This window comes from Gymnodraco acuticeps, unplaced genomic scaffold (genome assembly GCF_902827175.1).
Source record: "Gymnodraco acuticeps unplaced genomic scaffold, fGymAcu1.1, whole genome shotgun sequence".
NCBI lineage: Eukaryota > Metazoa > Chordata > Actinopteri > Perciformes > Bathydraconidae > Gymnodraco > Gymnodraco acuticeps.
This window is the reverse complement of record NW_022990947.1, coordinates 4,108,684-4,130,230: the sequence shown is the minus strand read 5'-3', so window position 1 is coordinate 4,130,230 and position 21,547 is coordinate 4,108,684. Positions and strand designations below refer to the sequence as shown.

Below are 21,547 nucleotides of genomic sequence, written 5' to 3'. Positions count from 1 at the left end.
AAACCCGGGGTTGCCAGGTTTGATAAATGCCTGAACTGCCAAGAGCCGAGCAGTGACGGCAGCAAAATCAGTTGGACGAGATTGAATGGTAAAGTTGTCCATTAAAAACTATTATATTCGTAAAGTGTACAGCTAATATATATATATATAAATATATATATATATATATATATATATATATGTATATATATATATATATATATGATTCTGTTTTCTTCAAGGTTGTGTCTTCCTGGTCGAATGCAGTGCTTGAATTGGAATGAAAAAGGTGCCAGTACTCTAAAATCAGCAACTTTTTCAAGTCAATTTTATATATACAGCCCACAAACAAGAATTTGGCTACTATAATGCTGGTGGGTTTGTCTCTTTACTACTGTATATTTTAGAAAGGTTCACTGTACTTAACATTTTTATGATAGGCAGCGGATATGGCTAAAGCTCAGTAAGGTCAATATTAACTGAAAATATAGCAATCAAAGTCTAGATCTTCTGCTGAAGACACATGAAGCAGAGACCTTTCAGGTGAGAGCCCCTCTGGTGGTGTTCAACATTAATGACAAGGAAACAAAGCTCTGGTCAGAAGCATTTTTTATAAAAAGCTTTAACAAAATTAAGTATTTCTGTACATTTTGAATGCAATCTAACTTTCCAACTCAGAAAACGAAAAAGTGCCAAAAGTCTTCTCACATGGCTGAGCTGCTTTGCAATATACTTCACCACTGAAGAATACAAATATGTATAAAGTAAACTATGATGCAATCTAACTTTCCAACTCAGAAAAATGATAAAGAGCATGAACAAAGAACATGTAAAAACAAATGCAAAATTTGCACAATCTAAAATGAGAAACTGTAACTGCAAGTAACAAAGTCTGATCCATGGTAAAGAGTTACATTGAACACCAAGCTGATCAGATAACTCCCTGGTTGGTCTGAAGTCCTTCTATCTCCAGGATCTGTACAAATCGGCACATTATGCCAAAAGTCTTCTCACTGGGTGAGCTGCTTTGCAATATACTTCACATTGTTAGTAAAGGCTCCAGAAGGCCTTGGGGACATCAGTATCAGGGGCTGGAGCTGGACAGGCTCTTTCATCAGCACTTCTCCTTCCCTTTGCCAGCCAGGACCTCACATACTGTTCCGGATTGAACTGTCCTAGTGATGGTCCATTACATTTAATGAAAACCAGGCTGGACAGTCGGCTGACAGAGAGAGCATTCCTTTTGCAGTAAGGATATCGTTCATGCAGCTGAATGCCCGCTCACACTCACTAGTGGAGACAGCGATGGTTCGGACTGCTTTCAGTAGAGGCTCCATGGCAGCAGGTGTACGGGATGCCCTGGTTTCCTTGTATTCGCGAAAGCCCTGAACAGTCTCTCTTCTGTCCACTTTCAGCACTTCGCACAAACGTAGCACCTCTACGTCCCCATACTGTACGTCTAACTCCTCTTCAGGCCAACTTCCAGGATGGATAACTTCATGTCCTGGATTAGCTGATTGTCCCGGGCCTCCCGGCCATGTAATGGGATTTCTCTTGTGCTGACATGAGAGGAGGTTGTGGAAGTCATTCTGTGTCTCAGATTCTCTACCATACTGCGGAAAAACTGACCTGCATGAATCTGTACAAGCCTGCCATTCTCACGCAGGGCAACACCCTTGAAGGACTTCTCAGCTAGAGCTGTATGAACTGTAGTCATGTGTGGGCCAGGCATGGTGACCATGGATTAAAAAACTCGTATTTCTCGAGTTAAGAGCCTATCTGCTGTAGGCAGTGTCATCTCTCTTTTTTGGAGTTGCCGAGAGAGGTCGCTGAGCTCTGTGAGCGCATCGTACATCAGTCCCAGATTGCTGACAAACGTTGCAGATGTGAGCACATAATCCAGGCCCTTGTACTTTGCTCTGTCTCTGGAATCCCTGCTCGTGTCGTTTGCAGCATTTGTGAAGTGATCATGAAGCACTCGGTAGTTTTCCCAGACTGCTCTGACGCTCCTTTCACTTGAAGCCACCCAGCGGATGGACAAAACACGCCCTATCACCAGGAGACGCTGTCCGACTGCTTGCGCACACTGCGCTAAATGCCTCTGATTTTTGGGGGAGGCATGGAACAAGGAATAGAGTTTGTCAAAAAAGATCTGGAAATGATTGAGCCCTTAGACCTCCTTGACCACATCCCCAACTGCCAGCTCTAGACGATGATTGGAGCAGTGCCACACAAACAGGCTTGGGAATTTACTACACAACTGGGTAGCAACGCCTGTTCTCTTCCCTAGCATGACTGAAGCCCCATCACATGCAAAAGAAACGAAACACTGACCTAAAAAGTCCTCGTTAAAATCTCTTCCAAGACACTCCATTAACGCCTTTGTGATGTCATCAGCCGTTGTTCCATCCAACTCGATCAGCTCCCAAAAAAACGCTTCGGGCTCAGCATCAGCTAATGCTGAGCGTAGACACACAACAAGCACCGTTTTACCACTAATAGTGGTAGATTCATCGACCAAAACACAGAGTTTTCTTTGGTTTTCTGTAATGTCTTTTGCCATTTTTTTCTTCAGCTCATGAGCTATGTGGTCGATGATTTCGCCACAGGTTTTATTGGAGTGCAAAACCCTGCCCACGTTCAGCCCATTCAGTTTCTGTACATTCAAATCAATTGGCATGTCTGTGAATGGCCGGCTATGTTTGCCAATTTTATATGCCGTTCGAAAAACTCTGATAGTGGTGTCTAATTCAGATTTATGCATAGACTGCACTTGATGTTGAATAGTTTTCACGTGAAGCAGATGTAAGGATGTCAGCAGCTTTTACATGGGCTTGTGATTCTTTATGTTCTTTGATTTTTTTTCTCAGGCTAGCTTGTTGTTTGCCCTTGTCAACACCGAAATGAGACACTGCCCACTCACCCCATTCAGTTGACAGTTTCAGTCCTTGTCCAGTGTGTATTCCCAAAGATTTGACATCTCTGCATATCCGACATCCTAGCTTCTTATCTTTAAGAAGGAGCCATGCATTGGTCTTGCAAAAATATTGCACCTGGTCCGTTGTCCAGCAGTCAGGTGCATCGCTTTGCCCGGTGTTGGTGGTGGCAGTTGCGCCAGCAGCAGCTAACGTTAGAGGCTCTGGAGGAGGCGGCGGAGCTAGTGCTAATGCTAATGCACTAGAACTTGGAGCAGGAGGATCAACCAAAGAAAGCTCCCCATCAGACACAATTTCCAACACAGGCACAGCATTCTCTGTATTTGAAGTTTCTTCCGGCGACAACCGCTGTCTTTTTGCACTTTTATTAATCCACGCTAACATTTTAGAAATGCTAATTTGTGACGTGACTTGCTTTCCTTCTCTCGGGGGCGTGCCTGCTCTGTTCTATCACTCTACATAGCCACCCACTGGGTGGGAGTTGCACTGCATAAACACAACACACGTGCATCTAGGTATGTAAATTGTAAAGCATTAAAACATGGTTTTACTAACAGTTTTCAGTATGTTGTTACTTCGGCATTATTATTATTATTATTATTTTGAAACGTGTATTACTATTAAATCACGGTCAAATAGGTTAATTTTGACATAGTCGTTTCCACCACAGTATTTACATGGAGAAGATAAGCCCCGCCCCCTCTCCAGCACGTTCTGTTTGAATGACAGGAGTAAACAGCTGACAGCCGCTGTGAAACTCCAGCGGTTAGAGCGATGAGAATGTCCGTTCGGCACCTCATGACGCATCTACTGAGTACCGGGCGGCTGTATATATATATATATGGATGTATAATAAGAACGGCGGGAGAGTGTTGAGTACTGGCACGGTGCATGAGTACCGGAGTACCGCCAGCATGCCGGTACTGAGCAAGAAGTGCCGGATTCCATGGGTCAGAACCAGAAGTGCCGGTACTGCGTACCGGTGAGTACCGGCCCAATTCCAGCACTGAATGTACTTATTGTAAGTCGCTTTGGATACAAGCGTCAGCTAAATGCAATGTAATGTAATGTAATATACATTAATTTGATATAAAACAATATATTTTTCAGTGGGCTGTGTCCGTCGAAAACTGCTAGCTACTGTCTGCTGTACGCACCTAGATTTTGCTGCCGTCACTGCTCGGCTCTTGGTAGTTCAGGCATTTATCAAACCTGGCAACCCCGGGTTTCCTGGCAGCTGTCAATCAAAGTCCAGTGGCTCCGCCCCAAAGTGCCGCGGGCGCAGAGCCGCTCGCGGGGGTTTAATCTGCGCGCGAGGGTCATTTTATGCGCGTGTAAAAGCACATTTTCCGCTCGTGAGTAGCTTGTTTTACGCGCGAGAATATTGACCCAAATCTGACTCCATAGCTGAGGGTGTGTATTTAAAAACGTGTGTGTTTTTCTTGTGCATTTGTGTGTGGTTGGGTTTATGTGTCTGGGTAAAAAAGTGGGGGAGAGAGTAAGTTGGAGAGGTACAGCTGAAGGCATCCTTTCTGACTCATTGCAAGCATCAGGGACGTGCACAGGTACGGGCTAATGTTGCCCGGGCAACGGCCCGTTTGGCATTTTTGGCTGATCTGCCCCTCTGGAGAGAGCGAGAGTTTGTTTTTGTTTTTTCTGTTGTGGCCGAATCAACATGATAAGCCAACAATTAGTATTGTAGCATCTCGCTGCGGGAAACACACTTTGTCTGCGCTGTTATCTGCGTTAAGACCACCTCAGTGTCGGATTTTGGAAACTTGATTTTGAGTTGTCTCGTGGCAGTTAGGGTATAAGGGACAAACCAGGGGACTTTACTTCCTCTTGATACCGTCGGTTATTTACAAAAAAGTACCTAAATATAGCCTTTGTTTTTGTGCTTCTGTCTTTCTGTGTCTTTTCATCTGTAAACTCCCTCAATGGGGCCGCTCGCTCTCTTTTCTTGATCGCCCTCTCACGGGTGAACAGTTCAATGTCCCGCTTCATTGTAGGATTTCTGCCATGTCTCTACCACTTTAGTTTGACCATCTCTGTTACTAAGTTATGGAATACTAAATAAATAAGTAATTAGATACCTTACCGTTACTGCGCTCATAAAGAATGATAAGAATAAGAATAATGCATATTGAACTGGTTTCATTAATTAGTGAGTTTATTGAAGGTAATTAGTTAGATGCCCTATTTTATCAGTATGTCTGCATAGCAGTTACAATGGTCAAACTACATTAGAACATAATTGTCCCCATTTTGTCTTTAATAGTTACTAACATTAGATATTTTAATGAGATATGGACCACAACACATTTTAAAAATCAAGTCACCGAATGCAAGTAGTCACCTTAGCTTATTTTGTTATGAGATGTGAATTACTGTTCAATTTAGTTGATGTAATAATCGTAATAACCTTTACAAGTTAAAAACAAGTTACAATTTTCAAAAGGTCTTATGTTTTTTTTCGGGGGGAGGCCCTTTTTCCAGTTTAGAGCAATAGCCCCTCCAAATGTCTGTGCACGTCCCTGTTTGGCATAGATGTTGTGAAATGTTTCAACCGTCAGTCATTGACACACACACACACACACACACACACACACACACACACACACACACACACACACACACAGCACACACACACACACACACAGCAACACACACACACACACACACACACACACACACACACACACACACACACACACACACACACCACACACACACACACACACACACACACAACACACACACACACACACACACACACACACACAACACACACACACCACACACACACACACACACACACACACACACACACACACACACACACACACACACACACACACACACACACACACACACACACACACACACACCCTTCCTGCTACTTATGAGCTAAGATAAATTATATAACCTCTGGAAGAATAATATCACCAAAGTATCCTTCCAGGGTTTGCTGTGTGGAGATCAGAGCTGTTTCAACACAGTTCCACTGTGTTTGAGTGATTCAAGGTACCAACTATTTCCATTCAGCAGTTATATATATATATTGTTTAATTGCACAGTTACTCACAATAATGCACAGTTATTGGTTTGGACTGATTCTTCCCTTTGTGTAGAGAAAGATAATTGTTTTTGCAAGAGATTTTGTTTTAAAGCATGGGACACTTTTTGTCTTTAGCTGCTTTCTAGTGCTATAGACCCATTGCCTCTGAGGTCCACTGCAATCTAATTTCATAAAATTACATTTAAATTAACCATTAGATTGACTTAAAGTAGAATCTGGTCTTAAATGTATTATTGTGTTGAAACAAACATGCGTGTGAAAACAAGCATGTGAGCATACATACACTGCTGACAAAGTGGTGTTTGCCATGTTGCTAATACTGTAAGACTGTAATGGTTATTCATGATATAATGCAGCAACAAAGTAAAGCATCAAGTTGTCAGTGAAATCATCGTTCCTCCGAGATGCTTGGATAACCATCATTAGTTCTAACAAACAGGCAATTACTGTCTGAATTGCAAGGAGAGAATCTGTTCTGCTGCTCCATCGTCCCCTGGGCCCCGGAGACACTGAATAGCTTCTTTCAACTCTGAGGAGCTTCCTGAGTCCCTGACTTATTATTAGTGCAGACCGGCTAGCATTGTCAGTGGCTCCAAGTCCCACTGCAGCACTGCTGTAACAGTATTTATATAAATATAGAGACACTCGTGACAAAAGGATGGACATCCATGATAACCCAATATGGCAGAGAATAAGATGCAATATGTCACGCTACTCATATCAATATTATTGCCTGAGTTTAAGAATCCTGTTGGTTTGCACAGGTGAGCAGGTGGATGTAGGAGTGAGGGGACAGGGATTGGTGGGATAGTCATAGTGCTTCGGCTGGAGAGGAGGAGGATGGCAGGTCTGTGAAGTTCCTTTAGAAATGTATAATGTTAGAGGAAGTGAGAAAGGGCTGAACGCATCCTCCTGCTAAGATGTAGAAACCCCCATTGGCACTTTTTTCCCATTATCTATACTGGAAACAAGGTTCCCTCCCAACTGAGACCTATTTTACATGACGACAACCTGCACAACTAAACAAGTAGCTTAATGCTTATTGATTGAAATAAATAAATAGAAAATAAACGAATAAACAACCAAAATTAGTGTGTGTGTGTGTGTGTGTGTGTATCCCACTTATGTGAAAATGTTAATGGTTCACTACAGAGATTTCAGGTCACAATTCTTTCATAGTCATTTCCAACAAATGCAGACCATTTCCAGATAACAAATGTGTCTGGAAAATAAAATGTCTTGACATTGGGCCTTATGCAGCAAAATTGTTGTTTAACAATTGGGGAGATCAGGCCCGGACTGGCCATCGAGGACCAGGAGGTTTCCCGATGGCCTGGCCTGTCAAGTGGCCTGCTGGCCTGAGGATTTTTATTTTTTTTATGTATGTATTGTGAACGCAACGCTGCGCAAATGTGGGTCTGACTCTGCCTCACCGAGGGTGCAGTGCATGACCTTAAGGATTTTGGGAGATGGCCCTGTGGGCCATCTAAGCTAATTTACATGGCCCTGGGCCCAATAGAGATTGCCCTGAAAAATGCGCGCGGATGAAATGACGCACGAAAGGTTTGGGGGGCCTCCCCCTAGAAAATTTAGATTTTTGCAGGTCTTAGATGCTGTCTGGTGCATTCTCTAGACTGAATTATAAGATGAACCACCACAATATGGTATTGTACAATTTCAATTGTATTCTTCATTTCACTTGTTTGTTTGTGTTTGCTCGCTTGCATGCCCTGCATAAGAAATACTTAAGTTGTTGGTCAAGACACTTTCCATCTGATGAAGGCAAATGCCTTCCCAGATGTAAAAAAGTAGAAAACATTACATTCAGTTAAACCCGAGTGAAGTCTAATCTGACGGGAGAGAGAGATCAGCTGCTGCTGACGAGTCGACACGCAGCTCTGCATAATCACATGCAGCGGTGAGCGGACAAAACACACTTCAGGTTAGAATATCACACGTAGCTATTTGAATTACCTCTCAAACTACCTAAACTAGTTATAGATATGTTTAGTTTTACTGTCGGGTCACTCTTTACTGGATCCGCGAGCTGCATGATACTGGCATAATATATTGCCCGATCGGGCAACCAGCAGGTGAGGCTTCATTGCCCGAGCTAAATACTAGATGGCCCTGGGCCATCGGGCAGTCGTTAATGTCGAGCCCTGGGGTGTCTGGCTGTCTACATGATGTGGCCTGCCGACATGGCCACTTTCATAGAGATCATAAGTGTGGGAGGGTGTGTATGTGTGGCGCGAGCAAGCGAGAGAGAAAGCGCGCGCACCGGTTACGTGTATTATTGTTGTTGTTGTTGTTAGCATCTGGTGCTAGCTAGCTGCGCTAACGGATATAATGAGCTGTCAACAAGGTGGAGGAGAGTCCTCTCCAGTCAGACTGAGAGACTGATAACTACAGCTCAAAGGCCTGTAATACGAAGCTGGATTTTCCTAACCTGGATATGTTTGAGTTAGCCGGTTGGCCTAATCCAAAACATACGCGCTGTCGCTAAACTGTACTACGACGCTGGTTATCAAGTGGATCGCTCAAGCCAGCAATGTAGTTAGGTGCGCGTTCACATGAAAGGGGTGGTATTTGGAGCATTCGACCAATCACAAACATGGAGAAGCGCACTGAAAGCGCAGCGTCATACTTCCTGAATGAAAAGTGAACTTTAATACTAGTCAAATATCCATCCATCCATCTTCTCCCGCTTATCCGTGGTCGGGTCGCAGGGGTAGCAGTTCCAGCAGAGAGCCCCAAACTTTCCTTTCCCTGGCCACATCAACGAGCTCTGACTGGGGGATCCCAAGGCGCTCCCAGGCCAGCGAAGAGATATAATCCCTTCCCCTGGTCCTAGGTCTACCCCTTGGTCTCTTCCCAGCTGGACGTGCCTGGAACACCTCCCTAGGGAGGCGCCCATGTGCAGAGATGGGGTCGTTACTAAAAAAAAGTAATATATTACATATTACATATTACTTTTAAAAAAAGTAATATATTACACTACTTCGTTACTCTCTACATAAAGTAACTTGTTACTTTACTCGCAGGGCCGGCCCGCCCCTCCCTACAGGCAGATCACGCAGACTGCGGCGCACCTACAGTGTGCGCGCCACAGTTTTGCCTCTGCGAGACTCCACTTGCACCCCCAATTACTATTGCATTAAGGAAGACATAACACAAGTCTTTCTTTTTATATGCTCTAAAATAGGCTACCAGCCACACAACAAGCTAACAGTCTGTGAAACGTCAAGACACTAATTAATGAAACCAGTTCAAGACGCATTATTCTTATCATTCTTTATGAGCGCAGTAACGGTAAGGTATCTAATTACTTATGTATTTAGTATTCCATAACTTAGTAACAGAGATGGTCAAACTAAAGTGGTAGAGACATGGCAGAATTCCTACAATGAAGCGGGACATTGAACTGTTCACCCGTGAGAGGGCGATCAACAAAAGAGAGCGAGCGGCCCCGTTGAGGGAGTTTACAGATGACTCATCCATGTTTATGCAGCACTGCACGTGGAGATGTGGTCTCGCAAGTCGCGCAGATTACATAGGCCTACATGTATATAAACCTGCGGCGGAAACCCCTCTAGTCTGTCAGTGAGTGTGATTATTTTATAAAAGTAACGAAGTAACGCGTGTCGGGGCAATGTTAGTAACTAAAAGAGCCTTCTTTCCACCTTTCTTAAGCTCCTTTTGTTATTTGGTTTTAGCGCCTGGCCGACGCGCTCACACATCACTCAGAGTCACCTTTCTTTTGGTATATTTATTTCCAAGTTATCCTTCTCTGCAGTGCAATGCAGCGGTCAAAAAACCGTGTGGCTTCACAACCAAACTAGAACACAGAGTATCATCAGCAGGACTCTTTTAACCAGCTGAGGCAATCGCAGCACCAATCAGCCGCTCCGCCCAGCCGTGGCTGCGGATCATGATCACTTGACACCAATCAATTATACTCCATTACATACATTAAATGATTAAATAATACAAATAATAAATCAACGTTTTGGCTCCTACACTCCGGCCCCTAATTGTTATGGAATCACACATGACAATTACTAATAAACATAAAATGGAGAGCCAATACAAAACATTTGTTCAGGGCTTCTGACCCTTTGTAGGGCGAATGTGTATTAACACATGAGTCCGTGTGTGTAAATGTGCTTGTGTGGTGCAAGAGGGGAAGGGGGCTAGAGCTCATTTTGGGACTCGACCAGCAGTAACAGCTTTGTGATGGGTCGACGGAGTGTGCTGGTTTTTGTCTGTACTTCCACTTGTCGTACAAAACCTCTCGAGTCTGGCAAGACTTGCGTTATTCGTCCCATGAGCCAGGAATTTCTTGGAGCATTTTCGTCGACGATAAGGACAATGTCCCCTGTTGCGAAATTCCTCCTTTTCCTGTTCCACTTTTGCCTTATTTGGAGTTCCGGTAGGTATTCCTTGGTCCATCGCTTCCAAAATAAGTTGGCCATGTACTGAATTTGGCGCCATCTTCTCTTCCCGTGGCAGTCGCTCGGATTGAAGACACCAGGCGGAAGAAATGGTTTTGATTTGAGCAGCAAAAGGTGATTTGGAGTGAGGGGCTCTAAATCTCCAGGGTCGTTGGAAACAGTCGTTATGGGTCGATCATTTATGATCGCCTCCACTTCGCAGAAAAGTGTGGCAAGTCCTTCCTCGTCAAGCTTCTGTTCTTGCGTGAGGGCACTGAGAATGCGTCTGACGGTTCTGATTTGTCTTTCCCAGATTCCTCCGTGGTGGGAGCCTGCTGGTGGGTTAAATATCCACTTTACTTCCTCTTTAAGAAGCTTGTTCTGGATTTGTGTGTGGTTTAACTCTTGTATTGCTTCTTTTAGTTCACGTTCAGCTCTAACCAAATTGGTTCCGTTGTCTGACCTCATGACCTTGACAGGGCCTCTTCTTGCAATAAATCTCCTGATGGCATTAATGCAAGAGTCAGTGTTGAGACTGTGTGCAAGTTCAAGGTGAACTGCTCTGATGTTTAGACAGGTAAAAATTACACCGTATCTTTTAACTGTGGCTCTTCTCTGTTTCAACTCAAATGGGCCAAAGAAATCCACGCCCACGTTTGTGAAGGGCGGATCATCAGGGGTAACTCTTTCTTCCGGCAAGTCTGCCATGAATTGCTGACTTTTTACACCACTGAGTTTCCTGCAGGTTACACATTTAGAGAGGATTTTTCGGATTGCAGAATTTCCTCCAGGAATCCAATATTTCTGCCTTAAACCTGACAGAGTATGACTCCTTCCACTGTGCCCTATGTTCTCATGGACATGTCTGATGAGGAGTTGAGTCACATGATTGTTTGCAGGTAAGATAATTGGGCTTTTGGCTTCGGCTGGCATTGCGGATTTCGATAACCTTCCGCCAACTTTTACCAAGTTGTTCTGCAGAATGGGTGCCAGTTTGTGAAGATGACTGCTCCTTTTGACTGCAAGTCCTTTCTTTAGCGCAGTTATCTCATCCTTAAATGAAGCGGACTGCTTTCTTCCATGGGGTTGAGACTTACGGCAAAAACTTTGACTTCAGGGTCGCTGGCTGTTAGAGTCAAATCTGGAGATTTAGGCCACTGATGCTCAGGGAGACTAAGGAACTCTGGTCCCCTTAACCAGGTTTCATCTCTCAGAAAGCGACTTACAGAGATTCCCCTTGATACACAGTCAGCTGGATTCAGGCAACCATTAACATACCTCCATTGGGAAGTCTCTGAAGCAGATCGAATGACTGCGACTCTGTTGGCGACGAAGGTGTGGAATCTTGTAGTTTCATTTTGTATGTACTTCAACACAGACGTGCTGTCAGTCCAAAACACGGATGGCTGGAGTTTAAGCTCCAACTCTTCCTGTAACATTCGGTCCATCCGGACGGCTACAGTGGCAGCGGTAAGCTCCATTCTTGGGATGGTCACAGGTTTGAGTGGAACTACTCTGGCCTTACCCATGATAAAGGAACAATAAACTGCGTTTGCTTTGTTCATCAGGCGAAGGTAAGATACTGTTCCGTAACCACTTTCACTAGCATCTCCAAAGTGATGAAGCTGAGCTGAGACTGGATCTCCAAAGTTGAGTGGTGTGATGCATCTTTTGACTTTGAAGTCTCTCAGTAATTGCAAGTGGTGTAGCCAGCTCAACCACTGTTCCTTACATTCTTCAGGAATATTTTCGTCCCATCCTAGCCTTATTCCTGTTAATGTTTGCAAGATTTGCTTTGCAGGGAGGATCACAGGGGACAACATACCCAGCGGATCAAATATAGAGCTCACTACTGACAGAATACCTCTCCTGGTAAGTGGTTTATCCTGAGGAGTAAATTTGAAATGGAATGAGTCCGTTTCCGTGCACCACTGAACTCCGAGAGCTCTTTCAACAGGTAGGGTACTTTTATCCAGATCCAGATCCTTGATTTCCTTTGATCTACTTTCCTCTGGTATTGTTTGTAGTAGAGCTCTGCTGTTGCTTACCCATTTGTTTAACTTGAAACCACCCTTACTGCACAGGGTTTTAAGTTCGTGAGCGATTATCACTGCCTTCCTCTCGTCTTCCATTGATTTTAGGCAATCGTCCACATAAACATTTCTTAGCATCGAAGAGACAGCCTCTGGGCTAAAGTCATCCACATTGTCTCTTGCACACTGTTGTAGGGCAAAGTTGGCACAACTAGGCGAGGATGTTGCTCCAAAGATGTGTACAACCATTTGGTACTCTTCTAGCTCACTACTGAGATCTCCATCGGGCCACCACAAGAATGTGAGAAGATCTGAGTCTTCCTCTGGCACCTTGACCTGATGGAACATGGCTTCAATATCTGCCATGAATGCAATGTTCTTCTGCCGGAATCTTGTAAGGACACCAATAAGACTGTTGGTTAAATCTGGGCCTTGGAGAAGACGTGCATTCAGAGATGTGCCCTGGTAAGTTGCACCGCAATCAAAAACCACCCTCAGTTTACGCTTTTTTGGATGGTACACGCCGTGGTGTGGAATATACCAGCTCCTTTTGCTTTGATTTGCCTTGTCTTTTTGTTCAGGTGTCATTCTGATGGCAAAACCTTTATCAACAACATCCGCCATGAACTCTTTGTACTCCTTGTAGAATTTGTTGTTTTGTTGGAATTTTCTTTTTAGGTTCAAAGCTCTTTGTTCAGCAACACGTCTATTATTGGGAAAATCAAGTCCTTTTTCCTTTAATGGCAGTCCAATACTGTAGTGTCCGTCTACTAACTTGACAGAATTAGAGACACTTTCCATGAACTTGTGATCCTCTCTTGACATTTCCAGACGCTCCTTGTGTTGATGTTCTGGAAAGTCCAGCTTCACTTGCTGCTTCAACAATTCCTCGATTTCCACAACAGAAATTCTGTTTGCTGTAACGACTGGCTTAATCCAACGAGTCGTATCTGACCTTCCTAGAGGTCCATTTATTGTCCAACCTAAAATGGTCTTAACAGCGTACGGGCCATTCCCTTGGCTGTTTATGACTTTGCATGGCTCTAGAGCTTTTGGCACGTTGCACCCAATTAGCAAGCCAACCTCTGCATCAATTTGTGGTATATTGACCTCTTTCAGGTATTCCCATTGTCCCACATCCTCCTGAGAGGGAATATTTGCCTTTCGTACTGGTATTTTGTTTTGTGAATAAACAGGTGGAAGTGCTACATACTGGTTACTTTCTAGACCACATATTTCAAGGTCACATGCAACAGATGTTTTAACTGACTCCTTCATTGTTCGTAAGAGTATCTTCGTGTTGCGTCCAGTCACTTGAAGCTGCTGTAGAATGGACTCTGTGCAAAAGGTAGCCGTACTACCTGGGTCCAGAAAGGCGTATGTTGTTATGATGGTATTACCCTGTTTTGTTTTCACCTTCACAGGAACGATAGCCAGGGTGCCTTCAGGCTCACCGGCCCCAATATCCTCCTCCCGTGAATCATCTTTATCCATATCCACTAAAGCATTTGCAACAGTCTTTACCTTTCCTTTGCCCGACTCGATATTACTGAAATGCAACAGAGTGGGGTGTGTGAGATTGCACTCTTTGCAGGTATGTCTTTGTTTGCATCCTTTACTCATGTGGCCCTTTTCTAAACATCCAAAGCAAAGTCCTTTGCTTCTGAGGAATTCCAACTTCTCTTTGTGGGTGTTTTTGAGAATCTGATTGCAAGCAGAAAGATGGTGTTCTCCTTTACAGTAGATGCATCGGTTTGATTGGGATGTGTCACTGTGTCGGTTACAGTTTTCTTTCTGAGGTAATGGGGATACACTAGTGGCAAAACCACTTTTATATAACTCTGGAGATCTCGGTTTGAACCTTGCGCTGGGAGTAGCAGGAACGAATGTGTAGCTTGTCTTTGCTGATGTATTTGGAATTTCCTTTAAGTTTCCGAACACTGGATGAGAAAGGATTCTAGCATGATGGTCGACAAACTTCACTAGATCTTCAAACTTAACTCTTCTGTTGTTTCCATCTTGTATGTTACAAGCTTTAGCTCTCCAGTTTTCTCTAAGCTTATATGGGAGTTTAGAAAGAACAGCTCGCATGTTGATTGGGTGATCCATTTCCTCCATGTATTCCACACTATCCATTGTATTGAGACATCCATTCAGAAACACAGCAAAGGTTTTTAAAGCTTGTGGATCCTCAGGTTTAATAGATGGCCAATTGAGAGCCTTGTCGATGTAGGCTGTCGCGATAAGATATTCATCTCCATAATGATGCTTCAACAACCTTTTTGCTTCCATGTATCCTTTGTCAGATTGCATATATTGGCAACTGCGCACAAGCTGTCTTGGTTGGCTAATAGTGCATTGCTCCAAGAAGTAAAGCCTGTCCTTACTGATTTCTGTTTTCTCTTCAATACCATGCTCAAATGCTCTTATGAAGGACCGATAGTCCAAAGGGTTTCCGTTGAAGGTGGGAATGCTGAGCGGGGGTAATGAAGAAAGTTTCTGCTGCTTTACCATTGTTTCTGTTATTATGGTCTGTTTTTCCATGATGCTTATTAAGCCGTTCATATTGCCCTCTCCCTTGCTAGAAGACGTGCTGGATGAAGTTGAACTTTCAGGACGTTGTGGTATGAATTGTGTTTCACTATTAACGGCATTTGCAGTTTTATTGATGTTTGGTGTATGCTTGTTAGCATTCAAATGAGCATTTTCTTGCTCTAATGCTGTACTCACAAACAGTGAGTGATCCAAATATTCATTCATTCTGTCTCCTGCTTGGTACGTGCCTGCATGACAATCCTCCATTCTTTTGATTACCTTTAATTTTGCAGTGTTTGCTGCAATATCTGTTTCAAGTTCCAGCTGTTCCTTTCTTTCCTTCAAACCGGCTTCCTCCCTTTCCAGTGCTTGCTTCTGAGTCAGCCTAGCAGCTCGTGCTAACAATTCTGCATTTCTATTTTCCAACTTTATTTTAGCAGATGTGATAGAAGACCGAGAGGATCTCCTTGAACTTTGTGAATGAACACTCTTTACGTTTGAAATACTGTCCCGAGGTGCAACACTCGTATGTCCTTTTATTTTTGTCTGGACAACATTGGACACAGGAGCATCAGCGATCCAGTTTAAGACCTCCTGATTAAACTCTTCCAAGGCAGCTGCTTTGGGGTTATACCATTCATCCTGATCCATTTCTTTCTCCTCCTCAGTGGACATTAAAGCTTGAACAGAATCATTTAACTGTTCCATTTCTTTGTGTAGTTGTGTAAACTCACTTTCCCTTTTCGACTTAACCAGTTCCACATTGCAGACATTTTCCATTAATTGTCTGATTTCATTTATTTTCCTTGTCAATGCACCCAATTTTGCACTCCTTGATGATTTCAGTCGTTTGAGCCTTTCCATATACACACAGTCAATGTCACTTTCCAAACTTTCCAAGTCTGCCATTTTTGTTCAAGACAACACGTTTATTCCTTTTGAATTTTACTTCATTGTTTGTGGACTTTCATTGTCTTGCCTTGAGTTGAGACGTTTCCAACAGTCTTTGAACGCTCCACAGCAGTGACGCGTTACAGATGTAGTTGGGGGAGGAGTGATTGTTGCCTTCAGTCATTCAAGTTTCACAACACCGTCGTTCTAGGAAGTAGAATCCGTAGTAAAACGAAGGCGAGTATTTGACACGCTGTTATGAGTTCTTGTTTTCAAAACATACGTTTCCACGGACCAGCGCTCATCAAGCTGGGTTTTTTGACGAATAAAAGAGCCTTCTTTCCACCTTTCTTAAGCTCCTTTTGTTCTTTGGTTTTAGCGCCTGGCCCACGCGCTCACACATCACTCAGAGTCACCTTTCTTTTGGTATATTTATTTCCAAGTTATCCTTCTCTGCAGTGCAATGCAGCGGTCAAAAAACCGTGTGGCTTCACAACCAAACTAGAACACAGAGTATCATCAGCAGGACTCTTTTAACCAGCTGAGGCAATCGCAGCACCAATCAGCCGCTCCGCCCAGCCGTGGCTGCGGATCATGATCACTTGACACCAATCAATTATACTCCATTACATACATTAAATGATTAAATAATACACATAATAAATCAACGTTTTGGCTCCTACAGTAACTGTAGTGTGATTACTAAATTACGCGTTACACTACTCCGTTACCGACAAAAGTAATATTATTACACCCAACTCTGCCCATGTGGCATCCTAACTAGGTGCCCGAACCACCTCAACTGGCTCCTTTCGACGCGAAGGAGGAGCGGTTCAACTCCGAGTCCCTCCCGGATGACCGAACTTCTCCCCTATCCCTAAGGGAGACACCAGCCACCCTGCGGAGAAAACCCATCTCGACCGCTTGTATCCGCGATCTCGTTCTTTCGGTCATGACTCTAGTTAAATATGAAGAAGTTAAACTTTGAACATCCATGACTTAAACACTTTATCCAGGATAAAAGCCACATAGCTGCACCTGCAAGGTGAATACAGCTGGCAAAAGAAAAAATGTTTGAATGCAGACTTTAATTACATTTGTCTCGAGTGTTTCGTCAACTTAATGTGTTGCTTAAAATAATACTTCTGCATACAGTAGTAGAGCTGCGTACCTGGACTCACATTCAGGTTCAGGTCCGGACTTATAAGTCAAGTTGTGTGAGTAACTAAAGTGAACTTATTGTGAACTAATTATCAATTGAAAATTAACTCATAATCAACTCAAATTCAAACTCATCAGGTTTATTGTGCTCCCTTCCAGATTCCAGGTTTGTGGAACCTGGATTCCTGGCTTTCCCTCAGTTCACCTGGAAAGCTTTAAATAAGCACCCCACCATTCTTCACACTCACCGCAGCGACCCATATGGCATCCGTCACACAGCTATCCCAACAAGCAACACCGGACAACAGTCGCTTTTGTCTCGCTGTCCCCGTGCTACGTAGTGATGGGGTCAGCAGGAGAGCACTACTTGTAAATTGAAGAAAGAAAGAAAGAAAGGGAATCTGGCATCCTGCTGTAAAACACATAGAAACAGAAACAACAAAGAAGCAGGTGAATGTCACATATTGCCATGGATGCTTGCCATGGATGCTGTGTAGAAAAATGTGTGGACTTTAGTTATATAAATATTAGGGCTGTCAAGTTAACGCGTTAATAACGCCACTAATTATTTTAACGCGATTAACGCATGTGTATTTTTTGTCCTCGGCTGTCCCGTAGTTTCAGAGCTTATCGAGTTTAAAATACCATCTACAAGCTGATGCTGACAGCCCCGCTCCTGCCGTCCGCTTGCGGCAGACCACACTTCCACGCTCACCGGCAGGCACCGACTGGCCATCGGCAGGACCGGGAGGGTGTGTATATAAAGCCATTTGCGCCATGATTCGTGCATATGTTCGCGCGAATAAACGGGGAGGTCCGTATAAGTTCAAAGTTTCTGTAACCAATCAGTGAAGAGTAAAGTCAGACCAAAGCAATCTGTAGATGAAAAGTTCCTGACATTGTGAGGCTGTGAATTGTACATTATTCCAGATTCATGGGACTATGTATTAATCACGCCCTCTAGTCTACAGGAGCTACTATTTGATATAAAGCTGCCAAGATGCCAGGGAAGTGCAGTTTCAACAATGTATACCAATTGTGGTTATCAAAAGACATTGACCCAAGACGTGCTAAATGCAAACTGTGTTGTAACATATTCGATATTTCGAATATGGGCGAGGCAGCGCATGCTAGCCACATGAAAGAGAGAGTAATTTTTTTTGGTCATGGAAAAGTCATTGAAAATCATTGGTGAAAAACTGTATGAACCCTGTATTTTAAATATTGAGATTTTACAGTCTTATGTTAACATAAATAGTTGGTTGTAAAAAAAAGTTGTAATGCTCAATTTGTATTTGTACACATCACATGAACCCAGTGGCGAGCCGTCAGGGCCCTCTACGCCCTCTCTGAGGGCCTAAGATATTCTAAAAAATAATATTTAAAAACATTTAAAAAATATATTATTTTTTTTAAATATATATTTTTTAAATATTATTTTTGTTATATTTTTACCGAAAAAACTTGATTTAATTGTATTTAAAATAAAATGTCCAAAGAAATAAATCCTTCGAATCTGCCTGTTCAGTTTCTGTTTGAATGTGAAGGGTTACATGAAAAAAGCTCGTCTGGCCCTCTATGCGATTCACAGAGGGCCCGCTATAGTAAAACAACGAGAGAGTAATGTCAAGTGACAGTACAATTGACCAATCATATCTTCCCCTCTAAATGGGAGGGCTTTATTATCGCGGACTTTATGACAAGTTCCGCCCGCTGCGCTGCCAAGTTTATGCATGTGATATATCAACGGGTCAAGCTAGGCGGAATTAGCATACGTTCATTCACGATGGCTCACGTTAGTGATAGTGATGACATCGTTGCGAAACTACTAACCGAGTCTTTTTCAAGAATGAGTTACACGGATAAATTGGAGTTAATTACCAAAGGGCGACCAACACCACAGCTTAATTTGGTTCAAAAAACCAAACGGTTCGAGAGGCATTTTAATATCGGCAATTACGCCAGATACAACTGGATGACCGGATCAACCAGGGAACACAAGCTGTACTGCTGGGATTGCTTGCTTTTTGGAGCGGACAGTGGGTCATGGGCCAGAGATGGATATTCTGATTTATGAAGTTTATCCAAATCAGCACATCGCCATCAGAATGCTTCAGGTCACCTCAGAGCTACTATTCGGCTTAAAACATTTGGGGACACCAGGATAGAGCTCCAGCTGGATGAGCAACAATGCCGGGGTGTCATCCTTCATAATGAAAATGTGAAGAGGAACCGAGGAATTTTGAAACGCCTGATAAATTGTGTGGTGTACTTGGGCAAGCAGGAGTTGCCGTTCCGAGGTACGATGAGAGTGTAACTTCATCAAACAAGGGGAATTACATAGAGTTGCTGGATTTAGTGGCAGAATATGACAGCGACCTGCACACACACCTCGCCACATCAACAGTATTTACCGGCACATCTTCAAGGATTCAGAATGACCTGATCAGCGCTGTCGCTAGTGTAATGACGGATAGCATGAAAGAGGAGCTGAGGAAGGCATCTTTTGTTGCGGTCATGTTGGATGAAACGACAGACATTAGCAACGTGGCGCAGATGTCATATGTGCTTCGATATGTCACTGACGATGGGATAAAAGAGCGTTTCTTCAAGTACGAAGATATGACAGAGGACAAACGAGCAGAGGCCATAGCTACACGGCTGCTGGAGTTCCTGAGGGAGAGTGGCTGTATTGACAAAGTGGTCGCGCAGTGCTACGATGGAGCAGCTGTTATGGCCTCTGGATTGAATGGGGTGCAAGCGAAAGTTAAGGAAACAATTCCACAGGCCCTTTTCATTCACTGCTATGCTCCCATCTTAAATCTCGTTTTGTCAAATGGAGCTTCCAAGATAAGAGAGTGTAAGGTCTTCTTCTCCCACCTCTCTGGCTTGGCCACTTTTTTCAGCCGCTCAGCAAAGCGCACCAAGCTACTGGATGATATTTGCCAGCATAGGCTTCCACGGGCAGCTCCTACTCGCTGGTGCTTTCATTCTCGCTTGGTGTGCACAGTGGCAGATACGACCAGGGAATTGAGAGAGGTAAGATAATAATAACAATGAACGTAATGGAAATATTAACAATAATAAAGAAATGATTTAGTGTTGGAAACTACCCACTCATAAAAACATGAAGGTAAAGAACTATGCTAGTATTACATTAAATGAAAAGCTAATCTTAGTGTTTACTGGAGGTCTATAAGTTGTTTTTTCTAAACTAAGCATTACTCTCGTAGGTGTTCGAGCACATCGTAGACCATCACACAGAGTTTGATGACGAAACTGTTCATTGCTCTGATGGATACATCACCCTCCTTACCAGCTTCGATTTCAGCTTTTGGTTGAAAACCTTCCACGCTATCTTCTCCTACTCGGATGTTGTTTTTGAAATACTTCAGAACAAAGGTTTTGATATGCAGTTCTGCCTGGCCAGAGTGGATCAGCTACAGCGACAAATTGAACAGGAGAAGGGGAACTTTGACAGCGTCTACGATGAAACCCAGGCTTTGGTTGGTCCTCCGCGCGGCCGTGGAGCTCAAGGAGACGTTCGTGCACGGTACAGGGAGCTCCACTGCAGCGTAATTGACAGCCTGCTAACCCAGATTTCCAACCGCTTCAGTGACCACAAAAAGCTGGAATTCCTGGCCCTTCTGGACCCGCAACAGTTCGGGCATTACTGTAACTATTTCCCAACTGCTGCCTTGAACAGTTTGATGGAGAGCTATGGCGGATATTTCGACCAGCCTCGACTGCACACGGAACTCGCCGTGATGTACGGCATGTCTGACATTTTGGGGAAAAGCCCAGCCGACATTCATTAGTTTCTCCTCAAAAAAGGACTGAGTGAAAGCATGAAACAGGTGTACACCCTCTCATGCATCATCCTGACAATACCTGTGTCCACTGCCTCTGTGGAGAGGTCCTTCTCTGCGCTGAAGCGCATAAAAAGCTACTCGAGGTCCACGACTGGGCAAGTCCGACTGTCAGACTTGGCCTTAATTTCGATCGAGAAGGAATTGCTGATTGCTTTAAAAGCAAAGGATCACCTGCATGACGACGCCATCAAGTTCTTCATCCAAAAAGACAGGAGGATGGACTTTGTGTTTAGGTGATTTGATCATCAAAGGTAAGTCAAAGTGATTTTCAATGTGGGCCGCCGTGCCGACTTAATTCATTTGTAATTGTTACTTGGCTGTGGGTGCCCTGTCATGATAGGTGTTTATATAAATGGTGTTGTTTTGTGTGGTAGAGGGTCGCTGTCATTGATGCGTTTTGCACCCCTGGCCGCTGTTTTTATATTCCGCTGAAGTATACTATAGGCTGTGACGTAAAAACGTTTTCTTTTTTTTTTCGAGGGAAGAGGGGGGTGGGGTCAGAGGGCCTAGGTAGAAAAGTCACGGCTCGCCACTGCATGAACCTCAGTATGGTATATGAAGTCATTACTCAGTCCTGATGTAACTTTTCTGTGGTGAAAGTAGTGATAGAACTAATTATAATTTACAC

The 21,547-nt window shown here is 43.6% G+C and overlaps 2 protein-coding genes across 2 annotated transcripts; one reads left to right on the top strand and one right to left on the bottom strand.

Moving 5' to 3' along the window:
• Positions 1-11,470: 11,470 nt before the first annotated feature.
• Positions 11,471-16,534, bottom strand: LOC117558602. Its single transcript, XM_034234861.1, has 2 exons — positions 13,159-16,534; positions 11,471-13,041 (listed from the first exon to the last, which is right to left on the bottom strand). The coding sequence occupies exons 1-2, from the start codon at positions 15,902-15,904 to the stop codon at positions 11,471-11,473; spliced, it is 4,317 nt and encodes a 1,438-aa protein (XP_034090752.1). The 5' UTR covers positions 15,905-16,534.
• A 2,979-nt stretch (positions 16,535-19,513) lies between these two features.
• Positions 19,514-21,242, top strand: LOC117558601 (zinc finger MYM-type protein 1-like). Its single transcript, XM_034234860.1, has 2 exons — positions 19,514-20,086; positions 20,281-21,242. The coding sequence occupies exons 1-2, from the start codon at positions 19,514-19,516 to the stop codon at positions 20,863-20,865; spliced, it is 1,158 nt and encodes a 385-aa protein (XP_034090751.1). The 3' UTR covers positions 20,866-21,242.
• The last annotated feature ends 305 nt before the right edge of the window (positions 21,243-21,547 follow it).

Excerpts from the sequence above, each read along its gene's own strand:
- LOC117558602 (XM_034234861.1), bottom strand. The coding sequence starts at position 15,904 with ATGGCAGACTTGGAAAGTTTGGAAAGTGACATTGACTGTGTGTATATG. Across the intron at positions 13,042-13,158 it reads TCCCAATAATAGACGTGTTG|CTGAACAAAAAGACAAGGCA; the intron begins CTGAACAAAGAG and ends TCAGAATGACAC.
- LOC117558601 (XM_034234860.1), top strand. The coding sequence starts at position 19,514 with ATGACGGATAGCATGAAAGAGGAGCTGAGGAAGGCATCTTTTGTTGCG. Across the intron at positions 20,087-20,280 it reads CGACCAGGGAATTGAGAGAG|GTGTTCGAGCACATCGTAGA; the intron begins GTAAGATAATAA and ends TTACTCTCGTAG.